The 20585-nt window shown below is 46.4% G+C and overlaps 1 protein-coding gene across 3 annotated transcripts in view; it reads right to left on the bottom strand.

Annotated features, from left to right (window-relative positions):
• DCK (deoxycytidine kinase) overlaps positions 1-20585 on the bottom strand; it is a 72703-nt gene that overhangs the window by 45669 nt on the left and 6449 nt on the right. For all 3 annotated transcript variants that reach the window (XM_033961145.1, XM_033961127.1, XM_033961136.1), the window contains exon 2: positions 11530-11645. Coding sequence is in view for 2 of the 3 variants with exons in the window: in XM_033961127.1 (XP_033817018.1) it covers positions 11530-11645 (116 nt within the window). In the remaining variant the exon portion in view is untranslated. The remainder of the gene's footprint in view (positions 1-11529; positions 11646-20585) is intronic.

The raw sequence follows: 20585 nt of genomic DNA, 5'->3' as shown, positions 1-20585 counted from the left end.
GCACTGTGCCGTCGGCTTCATTGTCATGTCCACCATTACCCCCAAGTCCCTTTCTTGGGTACTCTCATTCAATAACATCCCTCCCATTGTATAGTTGTACCTCGGGTTTCTGCTTCCCACAAGTAATACTTTACATTTCTCAACGTTGAACTTCATCTACCATCTCGTCGCCCATTCCCCTAGTTTGTTCAAGGACCTTTGCAATTCTTCGCAGTCCTCTTTAGTCCGAGCTCCACTAAATAGTTTGGTGTCGTCCGCAAATTTTATTATCTCACACTTCTTCCCTGTTTATAGATCATTTGTGAATATATTAAATAGCAGTGGCCTGAGCACCGAGCCCTGTGGGACACCACTACAGTGTTCCCGCTAAGCTGCGCTGGCGTGCGCTGGCGCACAAAATATTACATCGCAGCGCACAAGTTTCACGTCACAGCGCACACTCGAGCGGAGGTGAGAGGAAGCGGCGGCGGTCTGCCCTGATCGCCTAAGATGCAGCAGCGGCGGCATCCCCGTAATTTACGGGGATCATGAAAGGAGCCGCCGCTGCTGCATCTTAGGCGATCAGGGCAGACCGCCGCCGCTTCCTCTCACCTCCGCTCGAGTGTGCGCTGTGACGTGAAACTTGTGCGCTGCGATGTAATATTTTGTGCGCCAGCGCACGCCAGCGCAGCTTAGCGGGAACACTGCTCATGACCCTCCTCCAGTCTGAGTAGTGGCCCTTTACTCCTACCCTCTGTTTCCTGCCCACCAACCAGTTTCTGGTCCATCTATGTACATCTCCTTCCACCCCATGGTTCTTCAGTTTCCGAAGTAGGCGTTCATGGGGTACCCTGTCAAAGGCTTTTTGGAAATCTAGATATATGATGTCTATGGGGTCTCCTCTGTCCATCCGTTTGTTAATTCCTTCGAAGAAGTGCAATAAGTTCGTTAGGCACGATCTCCCCTTGCTGGTTATCAGAAGTTCGTTTCTTTCAAGATGTTCATCAATGTTTTCTTTTATCAGTGCTTCCGCCATTTTCCCTGGAACAGAGGTCAGACTCACCGGTCTGTAGTTTCCAGGGTCACCTCTTGATCCCTTTTTAAAGATGGGCATAACAATGGCTATCTTTCAATCCTCCAGGATCACGCCTGTTTTCAGGGATAGATTGTAAATTTGCTGCAGTAGTTCCACTATTCCTCCTTTAGTTCCTTCAGAACCCTTGGATGGATTCCATCCGGACCCGGCGATTTGTCAGTTTTTAATTTTTCTATCTGCCTGCGTACGTCTTCAAGGCTCACTTCCATGGATGTTAATTTTTCTGCTTAATCTACATTGAAGATTTGCTCAGGTTCCGGTATGTTGGTTGTGTCTTCATTTGTAAATACAGATGGAAAGAACATGTTAAGTCAAGGCAGATGACTTTAAAATATGCAATGTCACCTCAGTGACAACTATACAAAAATAGACAAATATACCACCTCCCTTTTTAGTAAACCGTGATAGCAGTTTTTAGCGCAGGGAGCTGCGCTGAATGCCCCTCGCTGCTCTCGACACTCATAGGCTCCCTGCGCTAAAATCCACTACTGCGGTTTAGTATAAGGGGGCCATAGTGCAAAATATAGACAGCAGATATAAATTCTCAAAATGGACACATTTTGATCACTAAATTGAAAATAAAATAATTTTTCCTACCTTTGTGGTCTGGTGATTTCATGAGTCTCTGGTTGCACTTTCTTCTTCTGACTGTGCATGCAATATTTCTTCCCTCCATTCTGCCTCCTGCATGCTTCATCTCCTCCAGACTTCATTCCATTCCCCAACCAACATCTCTGTCCTTCCATGAGTCCAACTTTTTCTTTCTCTCCCCCTGCCTGCCCCCTGCCACCCTACACACTCCATTCCCTCCCCCCTCTCCCTGCCCTCTCCCCTTTCTTCCTTTCTGTCTCCCTGCCCCCCTTTCTTACTTTCTTTCTTTCTGTCTCCATGCCCACCTTTCTTTTCTTTTGTCTCCATGCCCCCCCTTTCATTCTTTCTGTCTCCATACCTCCCCTTTCATTCTTTCTGTCTCCCCATTCTGCCTCCCTGTCTTTCCGTCTCCCCTTTTTTTCTCCCCAAGTCATCACCCGGGCTGTCGTCTGGAAACAGGCCCCCAAGCCACCGCCGATGTCTGGAAACAGGCCCCCAAGCTACCGCCGACATCTGGGAACAGGACCCCAAACCACCGCCGACGTTCTCTCTGTTTCCTGACACTGCAACAGGCCAGCAGCCTTCCCCCTGACATCAATTCTGACATCGGGGGGGGGGGGGTGGCTGGCTTGTCTGTCACTTCTGTAGTCGCTGCTGGCCTGTTGTGGCGTTGGGGAACAGAGAGAATGCAAAGGCATCGACTCACGCTGCCTTTGGGACCGACTGGTCGATCACGATCGACCTTTTGGGCACCCCTGCTTTACATAATCAAAAATTTGTGGAAAATAAAATTTTTAAGTTTACAGACTAACCTTTCCATCAATAAGCTGATAGTTGCCACCAGAAAAATCACGCTAAAAATGGCCCATGAAGACAAACTCTACTCACAGCAACCCTCCAAAATGACTTTTTCAGACCCCCCCCACCCCAATTTTCCCATAGGAAATAATGGGGATGTACTCACAGTTCTGTGCAGTGCCTGCCAGCTTTTTTCTCACTCTCTGTTGCAGAAGTGAAGGGAAAGGATTTTCTACCTTAGAAACATCTCCAACCAGTCCAATCTTCCTAATCTTCAGGCTGCCAGTTGGACAAACCTCACCTAAGACCTCCACCCCCACAAAACCTCACAGCGTGATGGGGGCAGGAAATACTGCTACTACTATTTATCATTTCTATAGCACTGAAAGACGTATGCAGCACTGTACATGTAACATTCAGTAGACAGCTGGCACCCTGATAACCTGAGGGTTCTTAGCCTGCGCTTAAGCCTCTGAAGGTGTCAGAAGGCAAGCTTGTTCCCACGGGAACTGACCCTAAGCCCAGAAGCGGCACACAGCAGGCTGGCCCAACAGGTCCACCTGAAGGTTTGCCCTGTGAAGCTACAGTCTGGTTCCATGGGACTTGCTTCCTTTCCCAGGCAGAGATCCCCTAAATAAGGTGTCTCAGGGTACCAAAGCCACCTAAAAAGTAGAATGTTGAAAAAGAGGAAAAATAAGAAAATAAAAGTAGAGCAGATCAGAAACACCTCTGCATGGTTCGCTTGCAAAAGGAAAAAACTGAAGGGTGCTCTATATTCCTGGCAATGTAGGAAGTGCTGGAAGCTGTGATTGTCACTTCTACAGGATCCGGTTCATGGGTTTGGATTGAAGACCTATCATAAAGAATCTGGAGTTGATGTAACAGAATAATAAATTACAACCTTGAGATCAGAAGTAGGGTAGATAAAAATCAATGATTAGAAAAATTAAAAAAAAATTTGAATTTTCCATATAAAATGCTTTTTTGAGGAAAAATCTATCTAAAGACAGTCTTCTATTTAAGATACATTACAGTCTAAAAGTTATAGTATGAGGCTGTATATTTATGTTTACATTTTTGGTAAATAAATTCCAATAATCCATTCATAATATGATGGATAATTTTTCTATCTAGAAGAAATTATCACAGATGCTTGGTGTTGCATTTCTCAAAACTGTGAATTTGTATATGCAGAGATAACTTGCTTCTTCCCAGCAAAAATTTTATAAAATATGAAGTTGAGAAAATGACCTTAGCCCCATTGTTCCTTTGCAAATTGATGTAAAAAGAATCAATCCCTTATCTCTTAAGTACTAAGTTTAATCTGGAAACGGAGCTAAGTGTGAGGACGGAGAGGCAATCAGTAAAAATGAAAGTGTATCCTTTGGAGTAGAATATTACACAAGTCTTGGGATCTTTGTATGCATAGCCTGAGGTTTATCATATTATTCTCTTCTTGGAGGAAAAAAGCTATAATAGCAGCAGGCCATAAAAGAGACCCAGTTTGGGAATATTTTAATGAAGTTCCTCTAGCTATGGGTAAGGCACGTATGCACACAAAATGCAAACACTGCAACACATAAGATGAAGATGAGTAAGCTATAGAAGACAGAATTTTAAGTTTTTCTATGTGTGGACCTGGCTGATAGTCTAAGTTGTTGTTGATTTTATTTTCCAAGAAATTTTTATTAAGATTTTCAAAAAAATAAATAGGGTCTTTTTTTTTTTTTAAATCAGGGCAGTAGAAGGCCGCGAAGCAACGAGTTTAGAGTGCTGCGGACGCTGCTGGAGCCGGGAGGTTTGTGGTTGTCTCACGGTGGGAAGGTCGGGTGGGAGGGTCAACGACGATGAACTGTCTTACATGAAAACAGAACTCTAAGCGCGCATACGCACTCCCACCTGCCAGGGACCTACTGATCACGGAACACGCAAGTAGGAGTGCGCATGCGCGCTTAGGGTTTTATTATTATAGATAAAAAGAAATAATATTATGTACAATTGTCATTTTATAAATACAAATATACAGAGCAAAGACCAACAAAACCCCTGTCTACCCTCCCCTTCACATATATCCCCTCTACTATCAAGAAAACTGAACAAGTCAAATTATTACAGAATGCTACACAGAAATATCATGCTAACAGAATACTGCAGTCACACATGACAGGAATAGTGTTAAGGGAGTGCCCCCTGGTCAGAGAGAGCCCTAAGCCAGCTGGAAGCTAAAGAAGCACTTCCTGGACTTTGCAATCCCCAGTTATGTCTCTAGCAGGATATATAGTTCAAATCTGATATATTCTAATGACAAAATAGAAATAAAATTATTTTTTCTACCTTTATTGTCTGCCCATTTTGTTCATGTTTATCCCAATTTCTGCTTTCTTCTGTCTTTTCTTAATTTTCTTTCCAAGGTCTTCAGTCTATCTGCCACTTCTGTCCCTTCCTGTCTTCTATCTATTATTCCAATATCCAGAACCTCCTTTTTCTTCTTACTGCATCTACCCCGTGTCCAGCATCTCTCACCTGTCTTCCTACTCAGTCAAGTCTGCTTTTTTTCTTCACCCTACAACCTCCATGTCCAGCATCTTCCTGTGTTCTTTTTTCTTCCCGTTGCTGAACCAGCCAGCCAACCCACCATCTTCGCCATCCCATTTCTCTCCTCTTTTCCCCATCTTAATCCAGCAGCTACCTTCCATCACCCTACTCCCTCCATTCCTTATTCAGCATCTTCTCCTTGTTTCCCTTTTCCCCCTTCACCATGTCCAACATATCCCCTCTGTTTCCCTACTCCTTCTACCCATATCCAACATCTTACTTCTGTCTTCATACTCCACCCTCGTGTTCAGCATTTTCCATGACTCTCTGCCCCCTGCAAGGTCCAGCATCTGTCTCTGTGTCCCTATTCTTCCAACTCCCACCTAGTTCCAATAACTATCCTCCCCCAAGGGGATCCAACATCTCCCTTCTGTCACACCAATCCCCCCCTGGGTCTACCATCCCCTTCCCACAACACGTATATCACATTTTTCCCTCCTCATAATCCAGCATCTCTTATTTCCTACCTTGGCTGCTGGCCCCGATCCACTCTTCCAGCACTTTATTGCTATCAGCCCTGCCTTCGACCCTGGTCCTGCTAAACTGGGCAGCAATAACAAAGACAAAACCTACCCTACCTTCAATTGTGGTCCCGCTAAATCAGACGGCAAGAACGAAGACAGAAGCCGCAGGACCTTTCCTCTTGCCTACACTGCTATTCGATATAAGTTCTGCCGGTCTCAATCCTGCCCCTCAAAAACAGGAAGTCACTTCAGACGGGGATGGGATCAAGATTGGCAGAGCCTATAGCGATGCAGGCAAGAGGAAAAGTCCCACGGCTTCTGTCTTTCTTTTTGCCCTTTAATCCGGCCCTGCCAACACCACTGCAGTCGGGGCGCCCACTGCTATACACCCGGCAGGAATTTTCTGCGGACCGACACCGGTCCGCGGACCAGCGGTTGAAGAACACTGCTCTACAGCAAGCCAAATATATCATTCATAAGTGCATCAACATACAACAATAGAAACTGTACACCCCATATAATCCATAAGTACCTAATTCCCCAGCCTCCCTCCCCCATCCCATCTCTCCGTTAACACACAGTCAGCAATTGAATAAAACCAAACCCCACTCCCATGGAACAGCATCAAGTAGCTATTTATTTTCTGTAGATAAATAAAAGAGAAAATGTAAAAATCCCCCCTCCACCCTAACCTACCCAAAACCTATTACACCCTCCGCCTCCCAACCCCCAGCCCAAACCCACCCATATCCCGCCTATTACAGAACTACTCAGAGTGGTGGAAAGATGCCCGCCAAGCTACATACTCGTCCAAACTTTCTGATAGGGTCCCATATGCATCCAATGCATTGCCGTCAATTTACATATCAGGTGCACATAATCCAGCCTATCCGGAAGCCTAGCAGTGCGCCAGCACTGAGCCAAGGCCAGCCGTGCAACCGTGACTACAAAGAGTGCCAGCTGATGCTCCTGTGGGGAATACCCCAGTACCGGAGCATTAAGCAAACAGCATTCCATTAAGATAGGATAATGTTTCCCAGTGATATGGACAATTAACTGGTCCACCATATTCTAATATGCCTTAACCTTGGAGCAGGTCCACCAAATATGCTGAAAAGATCCTGACTGACCGCAATCTCGCCATCATACATTTTGGTGTTGAGAACAAAAAAGAGAAATCCATTGTGGGGGGTCATATACCAGTGATAATACATTTAAAACCCAGTTAAGGAAGCATAAAGAGGAACTGAAAATAAACACCTATAGAGCCTACCCCACTCTGAGGGAACCAGTACCCTTCTCACCTCCCGTTCCCAATGTTCTCTATAGGGATCAGCAGGAGCTGCCCGCAACAACAAAGCCCAGTATAAATGGGATATCCCTCCCCGCCCAGTGCCCTTCCGGAGAGCCACCTCCAACCAGGATCCCCCCAAGATCAGGTCCCAAAAGGCCCGTTTCTGTAAGAAGAGGCATAGCTGCGCATAAGGTAACATGTCACAGTGCAAGAGGCTAAGTTTTTTTTTTTTTAAGATATTTTGTTTAACCACATCAGTTAACATGGATATTTAAGCAAATACAAGACACATGTTATAATGTTATTGTTTTGGTTAAATAAAAACTCAGCTTGCCTGCATATCTGAAGTACCACACCATCTGCACTGGGAAAAGAGGTGCTGGAAGTCGCCTATGAAACTCAAAAATCCACCCTAGGCTGATCCAGAAGCAACTGGCACTCCTGCGCCAGCAGAATCCACCCTAGGCTGACCCAGAAGCCACTGGCACTCCTGCGCTAGCAGATAAAAGTGAGACATTGTACATGCTATCATAAGAGCTCCTTCCAGAGAGACATACTGCTCTGAGATTAAGAAGGTCATAGCAGGGTACCAAGGAAAAACTGAAGACTGGGAGCGCACTTAACAAAGCCAGGAGGAACAAGTGGACAGAACCGGCTAAGAGATCAAATTCAACTCCTGTAGAGACACAGACATAAGATTCAGCAAAGCCGCTCCAAAGGACTCCAAGGAGCTAGAACATAGCCCCTGAACTCCTGCACCCTGAAACACTGTGCTGGAGCATAAAGGGCCAGCAAGCTGGTCATCATCTTAAGGATCACCCAGAACAGGATCAGGTAGCATTGAAACGGTGGCAAATTGAAAGGAAAACATTGCCCTAGAAGCAGCACCGCTTAGAAACATAGCAGAGGCAGAGTGGGATTGCGCAGGGAAGAACGCCTACAGCGAGATGCATTCTGCAGATATGCCATAAAGTCCGTGAAGGCCTCCGGCTCCTGGGGAGCAGAATTGCCCTGAGATGACGGAAGAATACGGTTGCACACAGAACCATCAGCCGTGCCAAGCCCCGAGAACAAAATAAGGTACCATGCCAAGCTAGCCGAGCATTTAGTCAAATGCTGCATCATGGGAGAGGCTAAGCCTTGCGCTGTTGCCACTCCCGGCTGTGCCACACAACACGTGGCGCAAAAATGCTCCAAAAGCACTCAATTTGTGCAATCCTGGCAAGAAACCACAGTAGGAGAGCCCAAGGATTCCATCCCAACAAGTTTGGAGGCAAAAATTGCAGTTTTGGAGAAGCAGGGAGCTCCTGAAAAAAAAAAAAAAAAAGATCACTAAAAATCCAAGATGTTTGCCGCTAAGAAATTCACGCCAAAATCGCAATATTTTTCATATAGCAAACAGTAAGAACAGCGATTTTAGGATTTTTCAGGTGGGGGAACATGCAGAAACCTTCAAAACTGCAAAATTCAGACACCCGCCCCCCCCTAATTCACCTCTTGGCTGTGACAGCCTTTACTCACTGTAACCTGTACTGAAATGCTGGAAATGCGCTGCTCTCTTACAGTAGCTGGAATCAGAGAACCACTGCCTCATGCTAGGAAAGCCTCTATGATACTGATCTTCGGGCTGCCAGTCAGACTCCATGCCTAACTGCACCGCAACCCTTGCGGACCAACGGACACTGCCGAGTCTCCTAGGTATGCCCAACAGCCTGCGTTGAATGTCATCCAGCAATAGGAGAAACAAGGATGGCCCGAACTCCTCAGAAGCATATGCAGACTGGCTGTCAGGTACCCACTGGGATTGGCCTCTCAGCTTCAGACCAAAGTCTGTGTGTTCTCCATACAGGTACATAAGAACATAAGAACATAAGAAGTTGCCTCCGCTGAGGCAGACCATAGGTCCATCCTGCTCAGCGGTCCGCTCCCGCGGCGGCCCATCAGGCCCATTGTCTGAGCAATGGTCTATACCTATCTATACCCCCCAATCCCTTTTTCTTCTAGGAATCTATCCAAACCTTCTTTGAAACCATTTAATGTTTTCTTGTCTACAACAGCCTCTGGAAGCGCGTTCCATGTGTCCACTACCCTCTGAGTGAAAAAGAACTTCCTAGCGTTTGTTCTAAACCTGTCCCCTTTCAATTTCTCCAAGTGCCCCCTTGTACTTGTGGTGCCCCTTAATTTAAAAAATCTGTCCCTGTCTACTTTTTCTATGCCCTTCAGGATCTTGAAGGTTTCTATCATGTCTCCTCTAAGTCTTCGCTTTTCCAGGGAGAAAAGTCCCAACTGCTTCAATCTGTCAGAATATGGGAGATTTTCCATTCCCTTTATCAGTTTGGTTGCTCTTCTTTGTACTCCCTCAAGTACCGCCATGTCTTTCTTGAGGTACGGCGACCAGTACTGGACACAGTACTCCAGATGCGGCCGTACCATTGCACGATACAGCGGCATGATGACTTCCTTCGTCCTGGTCGTAATACCCTTCTTAATGATACCCAGCATTCTGTTTGCTTTCCTAGAGGCTGTGGCGCATTGCGCCGATGCCTTCAGTGTTGCGTCTACCATCACTCCCAGGTCTCTCTCCAGGTTACTAACCCCTAGTGGTGTTCCCCCCATTTTGTATGTGAACATCGGGTTCTTTTTCCCCACGTGCATGACCTTGCATTTCCCCACGTTGAAGCTCATCTGCCACTTTTCGGCCCACTTTTCCAGCCGCGTTAGATCCTTTTGGAGATCCTCGCAGTCTTCCTTGGTTTGAGCCCTGCTGTATAGTTTGGTGTCATCTGCAAATTTAATGACTTCACACTTAGTTCCCGCCTCTAGGTCATTTATGTAGATATTGAACAAGAGTGGTCCCAGCACCGACCCCTGCGGAACTCCGCTCGTGACCCCTTTCCAGTCTGAGTAGTGGCCCTTTACGCCAACCCTCTGCTTCCTGTTTGCCAGCCAGTTTTTGATCCATCGGTGGACCTCCCCTTGTACCCCGTGGTTCCATATCTTTTTAAGCAGTCTCTCGTGTGGCACCTTGTCGAAGGCTTTTTGGAAGTCAAGGTAAATGATGTCTATAGATTCCCCTTTATCCACCTGGCTGTTCACTCCCTCAAAGAAGTACAATAAGTTTGTGAGGCATGACCTACCCTTACAGAAGCCATGTTGACTCGGTTTTAGCTGCCCATTTTTTTCGATGTGCTCATAGATGCTGTCTTTAATCAGTGCCTCCATCATCTTTCCCGGGACTGAGGTCAGGCTCACCTTCTTGAAGATGGGCGTGACATTTGCTATTTTCCAATCCTCCGGGATCTCTCCGGTTTTTAAGGATAGGTTGCATATCTGTCGAAGTGGCTCCGCTATTACGTCTTTTAGTTCCTTGAGTACCCTTGGGTGAATGCCATCTGGACCCGGCGATTTGTCGCTCTTTAGTCTGTCGATCTGCTTGAGTACATCCTCTTGGCTTACCTCTAAATCGACCAGCTTATCGTCTTGGTCTCCTATTACGATCTCCTCGGGTTCCGGAATGGTGGTTATATTCTCCATCGTGAAGACTGACGTGAAGAACTCATTTAACCTGTCAGCTATCTCTTTCTCTTCTTTTACAACTCCCTTTCTGTCTCCATCGTCCAATGGTCCCACTTCTTCTCTCGCCGGTTGCTTCCCCTTGACGTATCTGAAGAACGACTTGAAGTTTGTTGCTTCCTTTGCCAGTCTCTCTTCGTATTCTCTTTTTGCTTTTCTAACCACTCGGTGACACTCTTTCTGGTGTTCTTTGTGCCCTTTTTGGTTCTCCTCTGTTTGGTCTTTTTTCCATTTTCTGAACGATGCTTTCTTGTCGCTTATCGCCTTCTTTACTGCACTTGTTATCCACACTGGGTTTTTTGTTCTATTTTTTTTGCACCCTTTTCTGAACTTGGGGATGCATATGCTTTGTGCTTCGTGCACAGTCTCCTTGAATAAGGTCCAGGCCTTTTCTACGGATTCCGTCTTCCCTATGTTGCTTTTGAGCTTCTTTCCCACCATTTTTCTCATGGCATCATAATTTCCTTTTTTGAAGTTGAGTGCCGTCGTTGTGGTTCTTTTCCCCTTTGATGATCCAATTTCAAGCCTGCACTGGATCATGTTGTGATCGCTGTTACCTAGTGGGGGTAATACCGCCACCTCCTTTGCTGTCCTCCCTAGTCCGTTGAAGATTAGGTCAAGAGTGGCATCGCCCCTTGTTGGTTCCTTGACCAGCTGTTCCATGAAACAGTCCCTCGTGACTTCTATGAATTTTGTCTCTCTTGCGCAGTTTGAGTGCCCAATACTCCAGTCTATCCCAGGATGGTTGAAGTCCCCCATCACCACCACATTTCTGAATAAATGCTCTGAGCACAAGAAATCCTGAAAAAAGGGACAAAAACACTGAATAAAATAATCAAAGGGAGAGAACAGAACAAACACACTTCTGCTGGCACAGGTGCAGAAGAAAAAACTGTAGGTGGAGCTAGAGAGCACATTGAAGTAGAGCTGAGTCACACAGAGAAAATCCGGATTGGATTCCTTCTGCATATGGCACATGGCCATTAGGATACTACCCTCTTGTCTCTAGAATGTCACCCCTATTGCACTGGAAGACTGATTTTAAAGAAAGATAAACATGAGCAGAAAAAATTAGCTCCTATTGTCTGGCTTGACGGAAATGCAATTGAATTCCTGGGAGGGAAAAAGCCATCACTTACTTCAAACTCATCTTGCTGCGTCTGGATATTACACCATCTTGCAATAGGCTCAGGAACCACTTCCCATTCCTCTTTGGCCTGTCTGAGAATGTTTACAAACGTTGATTTCCCAGCAGCTGTAATCAAAAAGAGAAACATTCTTGAAAGTTATTTTAAAGATTAGCAATATTCATAAAAAACAGTATGAATTCATGGATTCACTTAGATGCACAAGGTGCTCAAGTCATAAGCAGGAAAAATCCAAAGAATCCCATTGCACAGCAATCTGAGCCAATACAAATTTTACTCTTAGAGAAAGCACAGTTATTTACCATAACAGGTGTTATCCGGAGACAGCATGCAGATATTTTCACATATGGGCAACATAATCCACGGAGCCTGGTACGGATAGTATGAAAAGTGAACTGTCACTTTAAGTTTTAAGAAACTTCACGACTGCCTGCACAGCGCATACACAACTTCCTTCCTGCCCTCCAAGGCTCGCAGTACCTCAGTTCCATTAGCAAGCTAAAAAACCAATCAGAGGAGGTGGGAGGGTTGTCAAAATATCTGCCTGCTGCCTCCAGATAACACCTATTATGGTAAGTAACTGTGCTTTATCCTAGGACATGCAGGCAGCATATTCTCACATATGGGACTCTCTAGCTTACCACAGAGCAGTGCCTCCGCAGATTTCAAGTGTGCTGCGACACACTGGGCAGGAAGAGAGGCTCCAGCGCAGGATAATGGAAGGCAGAACAGAATAGCAGAACAGAATGTGTGATCGCCAAAGGAGGTTTGCAGTTTTAAGAAGCAGCAAGCAGCGAGAAGAATCGGAGCATCAAGAATGCTCACAGGGAGGGAGGGGTCATAAATCGTACAGGAGGGGCTGTGTAAGAAAGGGGTAGAAAAGGACAGATCGGTCTCACCTGAGCTTTGTGCCCAAAAAATGAGTCCAAGGGAGCAGGCAGGGAGACTAAGCCAAGAAGGGACGAGGCAGTGATCAGAGAGGGGGAGGGATGGACAAAAGGAGAATCTTGAGTGAAGAAGGACTGAGGAGAAAGGAGGAGAACGTTAGGAGAAGAGAGTGTGGAAAATCTCCCAGCTGCAGGAGGGAGGAGGCAGGAGGAAACGAGGTGACCTGGCTGAGGTTTCTCCCAGAAATGGTGTAGTGGCTAGGGACAGGATCTGCCAATGTATAAATGGAAGAGATGGGGGCTACTGTGTGTACTGGGCAGGAAGGAGGTTGAGACCGTCTCACAAGGGCTGGGAAAATGGGATCTTCCTGCCTTCTACTACGCTACCGGGACTCCTGCGTTCCTTCTCTCCTCACACCCGAACCAGCAACGGCAGCTCAGTGTGATTTTAACTTGCCACACAGCTGCCGCTAGATTAGTTTACACGCGGTTTCATTGGGCAGCTTCGGGGCCTTTGCTAGGCCAGCTCACTTCAATGATGTGAGGCGGGCCGGCCTAGCGAAGGCCCTGAGGCTGCCTGATGAAACCACGTGTAAACTAATGCTAGCAGCTGGGTGGCTAAGTTAAAATCACACTGAGCTGCCTTGCTAGTCAAGGGGTGGGGGAGAAAGGAGGGGTATTGCTGAGGAGGAAGGGAGAAAGGGTACTGCTGGACAGGGAGTAGGTAAAAGGAAAGGAGAAAAAGTGCTGCTGGACCTGGCAGAAAGGTAGGGAAAGGAAAGGTGCTACACACTGGAGGAGAGGGTGAGATGGTGCACAGGGAGAGAGCATGTTGCATTGGGGGTGGGAAGGAGGGATGCCACTTGAGGGAAGAGGCAAGGACAGAGAGAGAAAGCGTGCAGGAGGCAGAAAGTGTTGGACTCATGGAGAGGGTGAGATGGATGGGAAGGACAAAAAGGGGAAATGTTACACTCTGGGGAAGGGAGAGAGGGCAGAGTGAAAAGTTGGACTAATGGAGTGAGAGATGTTGGTTGGAGGAGGGATGAAGGACCAGAGGAGAAGCATGCAGGAGGAAGAGAGAAAAAAATGTTGGACTGGAAGGGGGGCCAGAAAGGAGGAAGGGAGATGGACTATAGGGGCAGAAAGGAGGAAGGGAAAGAGAAATGTTACACTGGGAGGAAGGAGAGATGACTAAAGGTTTGGGGTCCCCAAACCCTTCATAAAGTTAAGTTATTATTTTATAACTTACCCAGTTTCAGTGATGTTAACTTAATACTATTCATGAAGAAAAGAAAGCCATGACATATTGAAGCATTGAAAAATTGTGATACATTCTTTATTTATCTGTATCCTAGCTTGAAGTGTGATCTTTATTGAAACAGTTACAGTGATTGGAAAGTGAACTCTGTTCCATTCTTGGGAGGGTATATCCCTTCCTTGTAGAGTTTCATGCCTCTGAGTAACCTGAAAAAATCTTGATCACACCATAGATAGGTTACTATTGTAACAGCAAAGTCAGTTCACAAAGATGGATGCAAGGCAGAAAGTAAAGACGGAGATAAAATCAGTCAGTGGATAAGAAGGCCCTGGAAACATAGTTAAAAGCAAAGAAAAATAAAGTCACCAGACAACAAAAGGTAGGGAAAATGATTTTATTTTCAATATAGTGATTGAAATGTATCAGTTTTGAGAATTTATATCTGCTGTGTATATGAAAAATGAATGGAAAAAATTGCATTACAATTGGTGAAGGGAATGGAATCTGGGGAAGAGCTTGGGTTGGTCTAGGGTGGAGCTTGGGAGGTCTATGGTTGGGGGTACTCAGTTGATATTTGTTAGACTTCCCTGTTGGTACGCTCTACTGGCATTTCAGGGCCTATGCGCATGCATGGATGTCAATGTGATAATGTCACGCATGCGTGTGAAGTCATCATAGCGATGTCTGCGCACTTCTGGGTGCCTCGAGCCGTGGGGCCTACCTTTAGTGTGCCCCGGCTCGAGAAAGTTTAAGAGACACTGCTACAGAGGAATGGAGGGAGAGTTGACCTTTTAAGAAAATACATTTAGTACAACTGCTTGGCCGAAGCACCCGTCTCATCTGGAATATGATTCCAGACAGTAGTGAGACATGAACATGTGAGCTGGAACTAAGTAGCTGCTTTGCAGATTTCATCAATGGGAGTGGAATGCAAGAATACAACTAAAGCTGCCATAGTTCGGACTTTATGTGCTGTTACACGCCCCCTAAGCTGCAGCCCAGCCTGAGCATAACAGAAGGAAATACAGGCCGCAACCATATGGAAATAGTTCTCTTGGTTACTGGGCGGCCAAATCTGTTGGAATCAAAAGAGATGAACAGTTGAGGAGATATCCTGCGAGACCGAGTCCTTTGTAAGTAATAAGCTAATGCTTGTTTGCAGTCCAAGGTATGAAGAGCTGCTTCTCCAGGGTGAGAATGAGGCTTTGGAAAGAAAACTGGAAGCACAATCAATTGATTTAAATGAAATTCTGTAACCACTTTTGGCAAGAATTTCGGATGGGTGCGGAGAACAACTATCATGGTGGAACACTGTAAAAGGTGGGTCCACTACTAATGCTTGAAGCTCACTCATTCGACGTGCAGAAGTGATGGAGATTAAAAATATCACTTTTCAAGCAAGATATTTAAGATGAGCAGAAGACATTGTTTTAAATGGAGGTTTCACTAATCTGGAGAAAACCACATTAAGATCCCAAACCACTGGAGGCTGTTAAAGAGGAGGTTTGATGTTAAAAAGACCTTTCATAAATCTGGAAACAAGAGGATGAACTGCAAGTGATTTATTGTTGATTTGAACATGAATAGCACTGATAGCACTAAGGTGAACTCTGACTGAAGTGGCTTTAAGACCCGAGTTGGATAAGTGTAAAAGGTATTCCAACACTGAAGGTATGGAGGAGGATGAAGCATCTTGATGATGAAGATCACACCATGCTGAAAACCGTGTCCATTTTTGTCGGTAACACTGCTGTGTAGAAAGTTTTCTGGATGCTTCTAATATGAGCTTGACCAAATCAGAGAGATCAGCTTCTGTTGAAGTTAGACTGAGAGATACCAAGCTGTCAGGTACAAGGACTGCAGATTGGGATGTAAAAGAGACCCTTGACTCTGAGTTAGAAGATAGGAAGGGAGTGGTGAAGGAGGAGAAAGAAGTGGCGGAAAGACTAAACATGTTCTTTTTGTCAGTATTTACAAAAGAAGACACATCCAACATACCGGAATCTGAACAAATCTTCAAAGGAGACCAAGCAGAGAAATTAACATCCATGGAAGTAAGCCTTGAAGACGTACACAGGCAGACAGAAAAATTAAAATCTGACAAATCGCTGGGCCCGGACGGAATCCACCCTAGAGTATTGAAAGAACTAAAGGAGGAAATAGCGGAACTACTACAGCAGGTTTATAATCTATCCCTGAAAACAGGCGTGATCCCGGAGGATTGGAAAATAGCCAATGTTACGCCCATCTTTAAAAAGGGATCGAGAGGTGGCCCGGGGAACTACAGACTGGTAAGTCTGACCTCGGTTCCGGGGAAAATGGCGGAAGCGCTGATAAAAGATAGCATCGAGGAGCATCTAGAGAGACATAAATTTATGAAAACAAGCCAACATGGCTTCTGCAAAGGAAGATCGTGCCTGACGAACTTATTGCACTTCTTCGAAGGAATTAACAAACGGATGGACAAAGGGGACCTCATAGACATTGTATACTTAGATTTCCAAAAAGCCTTTGATAAGGTACCCCATGAACGCCTACTTCGGAAACTTCCATGGGGTGGAAGGAGACGTACACAGATGGATCAGGAATTGGTTGGCGGGCAGAAAGCAGAGGGTAGGAGTGAAGGGCCATTACTCGGACTGGAGGAAGGTCACGAGTGGTGTTCCGCAGGGGTCGGTACTTGGACCACTGTTATTCAATGTATTTATAAATGATCTAGAAACGGGGACGAAGAGCGAAGTAATAAAATTTGCAGATGACACCAAGCTATTCAATGGGGCTAGGACTAAAGAGGACTGCGAAGATTTACAAAGGGACCTAAACAAACTAGGGGAGTGGGCGACGAGATGGCAGATGAAGTTCAATGTAGAGAAATGCAAAGTCTTACATGTAGGAAACAGAAACCCGAGGTACAGCTACACAATGGGAGGGCTGTTATTGAGTGATAGTTCCCAAGAAAGGGTCTTGGGGGTAATAGTGGACATGACAATGAAGCCATCGGCACAATGCGCAGCGGCTGCTAAGAAAGCAAATAGAATGCTAGGAATAATCAAGAAGGGTATTACAAGCAGAACGAAAGAAGTTATCCTGCCGTTATATCGGGTGATGGTGCACCCGCATCTGGAGTACTGCGTCCAATATTGGTCGCCGTACCTAAAGAAGGTTATGGCAATACTCAAAAGGGTTCAGAAAAGAGCAACGATTTGATAAAAGGTATGGAAAACCTTTCATATGCTGAAAGATTAGAGAGACTGGGGCTTTTTTCACTGGAGAAGCGTAGACTTAGAGGGGATTTGATAGAGACTTATAAGATCACGAAGGGCATAGAGAAAGTGGAGAGGGACAGATTTTTCAAACTTTCAACAACTATAAGAACGAGAGGGCATTCCGAAAAATTAAAAGGAGACAGATTCAGAACCAATGCTAGGAAGTTCTTCTTCACCCAACGGGTGGTGGACACCTGGAATGCTCTTCCAGAGGGAGTGATAGGACAGGGTACGGTATTGGAGTTCAAGAAGGGATTGGACAATTTTCTGAAGGAAAAGGGGATAGAAGGGTATAGATAGAGGGCTAGTATACAGATCCTGGACCTGATAGGCCGCCGCATGAGCGGATTGCTGGGCATAATGGACCTCAGGTCTGACCCAGCAGAGGCACAGCTTATGTTCTTATCTGTAGGGTTATTGGATCTTTGACCTCAAGTTGAAGTAGAAGGGAGTACCACGGTTGTCTGAGCCACCAAGGGGCTATTAGGATCATTGCTGCCGATTCTTGCTTGAGCTTGACCAGTGTTTTGAGAATGAGAAGAATCGGAGGGAAAACATAAAGGAACTTGCCCATCTAAACCAAGAGGAAGGTATCTGTCTCCAGGCAATAAGAGTATATCCTGGAACAGAATTGAGGCGGTTTGTGATTGCTGGGGGATGCAAATAGATCTATCTGAGAAGTCCCCCAAAAAGAAAATATCTGATGCAAGACTTTGGAGTAGATCGACCACTCGTGCAGTCAAAGATATCTGCTGAGTTTGTCAGCAAATGTATTTTGTGCTCCTTGAACATAGACAGCTTTGAGGTATATGTTTTGAGCAATTGCCCAGGTCCAGATCTTCTTGGTTTGTTGGCAGAGAACCTGAAAACCCATCCCTCCTTGCTCGTTTATGTAATACATTGTGACTTGATTGTCCGTGTGGACTAGGACGTGATTGGATATATTGTGTTGAAAAGTCTTCAGAGAATTGCAAATCACTCTGAGCTCCACGAGGTTTATATGGAGCTTCTGTTCTTGTGCTGACCAGTGACCTTGCATCCGGAGAACATCAAAGTGAGTTCTTCAAGTATACATGGACGAGTCTGATGTGGAAGTGTTTGAAACAGCAACTCTTTGGAAAGATTTGAGGAATTCATCCACCACTGAAGAGAACTAACGAAGCGATGATGTGATTGTAATGCTCTGCGAGAACGGATCGAAAGCTTGAGACCATTGAGATGTCAGAGACCACTGAGCAGTTCCGAGATTAAATCTCGGGAAGGGAGTAATGTGGACCGTAGACACCATACGGCCTAATAGTCTCATCAATTGTCTTGCTGAGATGCACAGAAGATGGTATACTTGACTGCACAATTAAATTAGGTGTCCTGGGGGGTCACGTGATGCAGCCTGTCTAAGCAGACACGTGAACGGAGAGCTCCTGCCCCACCGACACATAATCAGCATTAAAATCGGCTTTTCTGCATCCTTACCGGAGCTGCGAGGTCACCGGATTGGGATATATTCTCTGCTCTCCAGTAGTCCTCTAGAGCGCTCACATCGGAGCAGGGTATGCCCGTTAAATCGGCGAAAAGTACCCGGGATAAGCCCTCTCTCACCCCCTCCAAAATGGCGGCGGAACCAGCCACTTTTACCATACCCTCCGGAGACTGGATTACCGACATCACGCGATCGGTCTCGGCGGCGCTGGCAGATAGACTTAATAAGATCCAGTCGGCTGTGGATGAGATGAATGAGAAATTTGATTCCCACAGCCAACGCTTGACGGATGTTGAGCAGCAGGTGTCTGATCAAGAGGACACGTGCGCGGGCCTGACTACCCAGGTGGAAGAATTGCAGAAATCTTCCCGGGAGTTACTGGCCGCCCTGGAGGAGCAGGAGAACAGAAACCGCCAAAACAACCTATGGCTGGTCGGGCTCCCGGAGACGGTAAGCGATCAGGATCTCTATACTGTCTTTAGCACGTGGCTGCCTGCACAATTGGATCTGGCCGGCGGCGCCGAGGGCTTTGCCTGTGAACGAGCGCACCGCATCGGAGCCCGGCCTGCAGAGGGGGGGAGAGCGAGGACTGCAATAGCCCTTTATATCAACTGGAGGGAAAAGGAAATGCTTCTTCGGGCCTACCGCAGGGCGGGGGCCTTGGATTATAAGGGCTCGTGGGTCCTTCTGTTTAATGATTACTCCGTGCGGGTGGCGGCCCAACGCAAGACCATGGCGCCTTCCTGCACGGATCTCCACAACAGAGGAATCAAGTTCGCGCTGGTTTACCCGGCGAAGCTTCGGGTCTGGCATGATGGTAAGACCCTTACTTTTAACACTGGAGATGAAGCTAAGGCGTTCCTGGCAAAACTACCTGCCTGATGAAAATTATCTGCCTGATGTAACTGAACCGAGCTTATTTGTCATTTATTTCTTGCCTTTTACACCGAGTTGAGCTGGGGTCCCTATGAGCTCGGACCGCAGAGCTGACACATGCCTGAACATTTCAACACACACCTTGTGGATGCGGGATCCCAGCTACTGTGGAGGGAACATTTCTTCCAGTTTAGAGCCAGCTTCTGAGCCTGCTTCGGAGGATTTGTTCGGGTGGACTGAGCAGAGCTGATCAGGGCTTTTGTCTCTATGCGCTTGCAAGGATCCCTATCTATCTCCTGCCACATTCCATTTTGAGGGATCTTTGGGACCAATTCAGCGGTGGACATCTTGGCCAGCTCAGAAATCCTTTGGGCACAGTGTGGACTCTATGTAGAGTTTGTCCTGGACTTGTTGGAGACATCTTATGACTTATGCCTTATGTTTACGATTTCTACTTTACTTTTGGGCTGTGTGGTCTTTTGGAATGCAGAAGGGGAGTTTCATGAGGGTGGGGGGAGGTCTCCAGGCAGGCTGGGGGGTACATATGGGTATGTATGCTGGCAGGGAGGGCTCAGCATGGGGGGATGGGGAGGGGGGAGGTGGGTTGTTGGGAGGATATGGGGTGGGGTGTGAGTGGGGGGGTGTGTCCGAGTCGGGGATGTGCGTGGGGGGGGTTGTGTGGGGGTACTGTTTGCTGGGTTATGGGGCACCTGGATAGCGAAGGCGGCGAAGCTTAGCTGGGAGGCTTCGTTTGCGCCTATCTGTTATTCCTGCACATGTTCAATTCCTGTATGGCTGGTGGAGAATGGATGAATCTTTACGCTCTGGAGGGATGTTTCCCTCTGGGTTTTTGCGAAGTATAATGTTTTCCTCTCTTTGCTATGGCTGATTTAAGGGTTGTTACCTTTAATGTTGATGGCATCAGGTCCCCAGTTAAAAGATCTCGCATACTCACTAGCTTGCGTAATTTTAAAGCGGATGTGGCCTTTCTGCAGGAGACCCACCTAACTCAGATTGAACACTCCAAATTGCGGAGAAATTGGGTTGGGGATGTTTACTCCTCCACTTCTGGGGGCCGACAGCGGGGGGTGGCAATTCTGCTCCATAAGCGGTTGCCCTTTGTCCTGCATAAACAATTAACGGACCGGGAGGGGAGATATGTTATTGTCCTGGGGGAGGTCTGGGGTCTAAAGCTGCTGTTCTGTAACTTATATGCCCCGAACTCCTACTGTCATAAATTTTTCTCCACGGTCCTCTCTATGGTATCGGTTCACCTAGAT

This window comes from Geotrypetes seraphini, chromosome 1 (assembly GCF_902459505.1).
Source record: "Geotrypetes seraphini chromosome 1, aGeoSer1.1, whole genome shotgun sequence".
Lineage (NCBI taxonomy): Eukaryota > Metazoa > Chordata > Amphibia > Gymnophiona > Dermophiidae > Geotrypetes > Geotrypetes seraphini.
This window is presented reverse-complemented; position numbering and strand designations above follow the sequence as displayed.